At 37.7% G+C, this 6,000-nt stretch overlaps 1 protein-coding gene across 2 annotated transcripts in view; it reads right to left on the bottom strand.

The window, feature by feature from the left end:
- LOC127651799 (E3 ubiquitin-protein ligase ZFP91-like) overlaps nt 1-4,671 on the bottom strand; it is a 40,268-nt gene extending 35,597 nt beyond the window's left edge. For both annotated transcript variants that reach the window (XM_052137815.1, XM_052137816.1), the window contains exons 1-7: nt 3,578-4,671; nt 2,331-2,365; nt 2,132-2,233; nt 1,940-1,976; nt 1,250-1,360; nt 849-944; nt 497-661 (exon numbers count right to left, since the gene is read on the bottom strand). In XM_052137815.1, coding sequence (XP_051993775.1) covers nt 497-661; nt 849-944; nt 1,250-1,360; nt 1,940-1,976; nt 2,132-2,233; nt 2,331-2,365; nt 3,578-3,960 — 929 coding nt within the window. In that variant the 5' untranslated portion in view covers nt 3,961-4,671. The remainder of the gene's footprint in view (nt 1-496; nt 662-848; nt 945-1,249; nt 1,361-1,939; nt 1,977-2,131; nt 2,234-2,330; nt 2,366-3,577) is intronic.
- Between the last annotated feature and the right edge of the window lie 1,329 nt (nt 4,672-6,000).

The following is a 6,000-nucleotide window of genomic DNA, read 5'->3' as shown; positions in this document are numbered from 1 at the left end:
TAATTCACAAAAAAAAAAACTTTCTTCAAGATAAGAAATGCACAGTGATATATATATTATGATTCAATAAGTCACGAGCAATCACGTTATAATCTAGCTTTAGCAAGTGCTCAAGGGATGAGCGTCCCCACGACAGGGTGTGCATCAGCCGTGTGCAGTTTCAATCTCTCCCCCTCAGATTGGTACATTTGCGCAACTCATAGAAGAGGCGCTGGCCGCACAGAAAAAGGCCAGTTTCGGAGTATGTAGTTATTTAAATGATCTGCTTCTGTATTATTTGAACTTTAATAAAGCTATAACGCATTAAATATAACTGCATTTAAGATGTAATTTCGGGTTGTTTCCTTTAAAGATTTTCGACACGCAAGTTTTGCTTCAGCGGAGCAGCAGCTCCAGCTCCACTTATTCAATGACATTGCCGATAACGGCATCTAATTGATTCAGCCTTTATGATTATTGAAAAAACTAAGACAAAATAACAATATGATTAACTGACTTCCTGGGCAGCTCAGCATCTTCATCAAACTCTGCACCAATCTTCTCATCCGTACTCTCTGCTCCCTCAGTTTTTATCTCTGGCTCTTGCTCATTTGAGCTCTCTGTAACTGCTGCCTTCTCTTTCTGTCCTCGAGGAGGTCTGCGTCTCGGCTTAGAAGGATCCCTGCCATGTAAAACAACAGCAGTCAAGAGATATTGTATAGGAGACAGGAGATATGTGAATAAAAATAGCTATATTCAATACAAAACTTCAAAATGCACAATGTAAAGAAGATTTGTGCCAACAGGTGAAAACTCTCAAATATCCTTTTAAAGATGCAATTTATATAAATAAATAAATAAAACCACACCTCTCACACTTAGGATCATAGCTCTGATCATTCAAGTCATCTGTAAATGGGACGTCTTCTTCGCTGCTGCTGCTGATGATGGCGTCCTCTTCCTCACTGTTGCACAGCCAAACAAGAGCACCAAGCCATAATCAGTGAGTTCTCAGTTCACCTGTATCATCTAATGCATGACTGAGATCATCTTCATTTGACATCTGTTAGTCAAAATAACTCACTACCATAATTTTATGATTGAATGATTACTGTAATTATCTCATAATGCCATGCAATGTAACATGTTTTAGAATATCTCAATCCAAGTGTTAGGTTTTTCAAGGGTTTTAAAGCCTCTAAAGGCATACCTGTAATTCCAAAGGTCTACAACCAGAATACATAAAAGGTGTTTCATCCAGATGTTTTACCTCTGTGTATAGGGAAGGTAGTTTTGGTCTTTTGGGTCGTCCACAAATGAAGAGTCATCCTCTTCCATAACGTCATCGTCATCCATGCTCTCATCTTCCTTTTTCTCCACACTGGAATAAGGCAGTAACAAACACAGGGCCTGTTACACCAACACCAAAACTAGAAGCCTCCATCAGTGTCCTTTATACAAATCCCACTTTCAGTTGAATAAACAAGCCAAATATCCAAGACTTCGTATGAATAGTGTCAATGTGTTCTCTTATTAAAAGGAAAGTTCCAGGTTCAATACAAATTAAACTCAATTGACAGCATTTGATGCATAATGTTGATTACTACAAAAATGATTTTGAATAATCCCACATTTATTAAAAAGAAAGTAAAATTGCTGTTATAGAAAGGTGCTAAAAATGGAAGTGAATGGGGCCAGTCCATAAACATTCAAACACACATTGCTTCAAAAGAATAGCTACAAAATGTTTACATTTGTAGCGTCAAAGTTCTGGCCATCATTCACTTGCATTATGAAATATTCTTCTAAAAATATTTGTTTGTGTTCAGCAGAAGAAAGTCATACACATCTGGGATAGCATAAGGGTGAGTAAATTAAGAGAATTTTCATGTTTTTGATGAACTATTCCTTTAACTTGTATTGAAAACAGAACAGCCCTTTAATAACAGTGTGCAATCACCTTGATCCGGTCTTCTCAACTTCTGTATTTGCCACCACTGCAAACATAAAAAGACACATGCATTGATCATGGTTGCACGATCATTTGCCTGTATATCTATAGTTATTCATATAAACTTTTATAGCCAGTGATCACTCAAGCTTTTGTAAAGGAACCCCATAATCTATTATCTTCAAAAGCATAGCATCGCACCATAGTCACTGTCCGTATCTGGCTCAATCTTAAACACAGTCTTAGGCGAGCCACGACAGGTGCGGCCCCCTGTGCGCACCTGAGGCCTTCTGCTGCGGGCCGCTGGAGAAGAGCACAGCAACATGAAGCAAAATCAGATTCACATCCTCTTTTATATACTCATTATCAACCAATTAAATTCAATGCCGTTTAAAATTACCTGGATTACCCAGCGAATCCTTATTTTCATCAAACCTGTCATAAGACAAAAAAAAAAAAAAAAAAGTGTATACATTAAATCTTAGCAATCTCAGTTTTTATTATTTTTATATTTTTACCCCATTGCTTGGTCTTTAAACTGAGTTCAGAAATGTAACTACACTCACTAGTGTTAAAGTGCAAATGAAAGCACTGCATTTTGTTACATTTAGGTTAACATTTAAGAGATACATCACCCAAAAATTAAAATTCTCTCAACATTTACTCACCCTCATGCCATCCCAGATGTGTATGAATTTCTTTCTTCTGCAGAACACAAACAACGATTTTTAAAAGATAATTTCAGCTCTGTAGGTCCATACAATACAAGTCAACAGGGTCCAAAATGTAAAGCTCCAAAAAAGCACATAAAGGCAGCTTAAAAGTAATCTATATAACTCAAGTGGTTGCAGCCATATCTTCTGATGGGCTATGATAAGTGTGGGCGAGAAACAGACAAATATTTAAGTATTTTTTTACGGTATACCTCCACTTCCACATCCTTCTTTTGTTAAGCTTTTTTGCAATTAACATTCTTCGTGCATATCACCATGTACTGGTCAGAGCTGGTCAAAGGTGGAGATTTATAGCAACCAAAAAAAAAAAAAAAAAAAACAACACATCCACACCATCATATCGCTTCTGAAGACATAGATTTAACCACTGAAATCTTATGGATTACTTTTAAGCTGCCTTTATGTGCATTTGGAGCTTCAAAGTCCTGGTCACCATTCACTTGCATTTTGAGGACTAACAGAGCTGAAATATTCTTCTAAAAAGTTTAATTTGTGTTCCGCAAAATAAAGCAAGTCATAGACATCTATGATTCAATGCGGGTGTGTAAATTATGAAAGATTTTGCACTTTTGTATGAACTATTCTTTCAATTCGAAACTTGCAAGGGGCCGTTCAAACCAAACACGTCATCAATATATATTAGATGTAAACATCCTCAAGATGGGCGCGTTTGACCGTTGCGTTTTGACGCCTAGACAAGTTATAATAATCGTCTCGGGACACCCGTTTGAGTTCTGTAAAATTCGTTGCGCTCCATCTGGCTTTTAAACACGCAAGGCGCATTCGATGTGAACGCCCCCCTAAGAAACCGAAATGCCTCACATTTTTATTATGGCATTCAGACGATCTTCTCAAGCGAGGCCACATTATGTTGCTCTACAATGTATTTTAAGGACAAAAAAGTAGCACATACTCAACCGAAGGGCCGCAGTCAGCGCTGCTCTCTCCGGCCGCATCCAAGGAACCCGCAGCGGCTGCCGTGTTCCTCCTGCGCCGTGGGAATGACGCTTTCCTCCGGCGGTTCGCCGCTGCATCGCAGGTCACCTCGTCTTCTCCGATATCGCTCTGCCTCCACAAGGGAAGCGTACGCATTGACCTGTCCCTTAAAACCCGCCCAGAGCCCGTCAAGCTCGACGCAGGTCTGTCTGTTTCGGTCGAACAAGTCCTTTCGGTGTTCAAGTACCCGTCTCCTTCTCTTGATGCCCTGTGCGGGGTGGATGGTGTACTCTGTCCCGCGGATTTCTCCACGGTCATCATCTCACTCTCCACCGCATCGTTGTTGTTCGAGAGTTCCATCAACGCCAAAGTTGTTTTCTCTCCGTGTCTTGCTTTTGGACGACTTAAAAATTCTTAGCAAATTGAAACACAGCTTAAAATAAACAGGAGACATAAAATATGGAAAATTTTGGCTTGCTAACGGCCCTGTTCCGATTGTCAAACATATTTAAACGGACGCTCTTGCTTCTCCTGCAAATTCGATGCAAAAATGGAAGTCGTATAAATTGAAAACTTAGTCAATAACCTCTATAATAACTGTGCAAAATTTATTTTAAAGACCCAGAGCCTATTTTAGGTTCTTAAAGCTATAGTGAGACACGCTGTCAGCAGGGCCCACTCAGATCGCTGATTAGCGTTCTTTGTTGCGTCTCCTTTAAGCCGAAGACTAGCTCAACAGCGACACATAGCGCTGCGGCTGTACATGTGTCACTTTTCATGGATCTATAAACGCTCTGTTGTGAAATAAAAGAGCCAGTACCGTTCCATATGTTTTTTACATTTGAGAAGAAGAAGAAAAAAAGACTTCTTGGACTCTCACAAGCTTTAATAACGTGACAGATTGTCCGTTTTTAAAGGTGGAGGTTGTACGATTCAAAAACCCTTGTTATTAATGACACCTGTGGCCGTTAAGTGAACTGCAGCCAGCTACCTGTTGCTCGTGCACACACTCCATAGGGACATGATCGAGTGAGCATCAACCAAAACAATGAGGTAACATACAAGTAGACAACGAAGGTGGTGGTGGCGTAGTGGGCTAAAGCTCTGAACTGGTAAGCAGAAGGTTGCTGGTTCGAGCCCCACAGCCACCACAATTGTGTCCTGAGCAATGCACTTAACTCCAGGTTGCTCTGGGGGGATTGTCCCTGTAATAAGTGTTGCATTTTATTGTCATTTCTTTCATTTAATATTTTGTCCTTTCAGATGGAAACATTTATACATATAAATGATGCGATCCAAAGTGCGTTTGGACAGTGGTGAAACACTTTCTTATGATGTGAGACAGAGAAGTAGGTTTGAAGTAAGTTTGGAGCAGAAGAAATAAATCTTGTGTAAATTGTCAGCTTTACGCTAAGCAAAAATGCTATTTCTAGCCATTTTATATGCACGTTACCAGGCACGATCATATTTTTCATATTCACAAACAAAATTCACTATGGATCATAATTTCTTTTTTCTAGTAAGACCTTTTGTATTAGGGTAAAAATCATATTCTTGACAATAATTTTTTGTATTGTTTTCCTATAAAAATAACTAAAAATCCTTCAAACAAGATCAATTAGATTTATCTTGTTTTAGAAACAACACTTCATAAGATATTTAGGTTTTCAGAGAATGTATTTTTAACATGTATTTTGTCTTACTTAAGAAGTAATCCAAAGTATTTAGAATAGGGGCCTACTTTACTAACCTTGAGTAATCCAATGAAATATGTTACAAATTACATTTTACAGCATGAATTCTGTAATCTGTAGTGGAATACATTTCAAAAGTAACCCTCCCAACCCTGTCTAAATGATAGGTAACCATATTGTGGTTGTCCAAAAAGTGGACACTGAAAACCTGGGTGGAGTGGGGGTATATCTAATAAAATTAAATGAATAATAATTAATAGATTAGATAATAGCCATAAAATCAGATAAGATCAGATGCCACACATTGTTTATAGTAGCTACTACCAGTGTTATAATCGTTAATGAAAACTAAAAGAAAACATTTTCGTTGACTAAAATAAAACTAAAATGATTGAAAAAAAAAAAAAAAACCTGAAACTAAACTAAATACTTTTTCATAACTCATAAACTAACTAAAATAAAAATACATTGAATTAATTTGAGTTTTTATACACAGTAGGGTAAATATGGGCAAAACTTTGGGAAATGTAAATTTGTTGTCAGTTTAACCTTTATTGCATGTTCATCATTCAATCTTGTTCCAGTTCCCAGTCAAAAGTGACTGAAAAAAATATATTTTTTTAATTATTATGAAAGAAACGTAACAACTCTAAATTAAATCATGTAAAAGCTAGTGCTGCACGATAAATCATATCGCAATCGCGAT

This window comes from Xyrauchen texanus, chromosome 11 (genome assembly GCF_025860055.1).
Source record: "Xyrauchen texanus isolate HMW12.3.18 chromosome 11, RBS_HiC_50CHRs, whole genome shotgun sequence".
In the NCBI taxonomy this organism is placed as follows: domain Eukaryota; kingdom Metazoa; phylum Chordata; class Actinopteri; order Cypriniformes; family Catostomidae; genus Xyrauchen; species Xyrauchen texanus.
The sequence above is the reverse complement of the archived record's forward strand: the minus strand, read 5'-3'. Positions and strand labels throughout refer to the sequence as shown.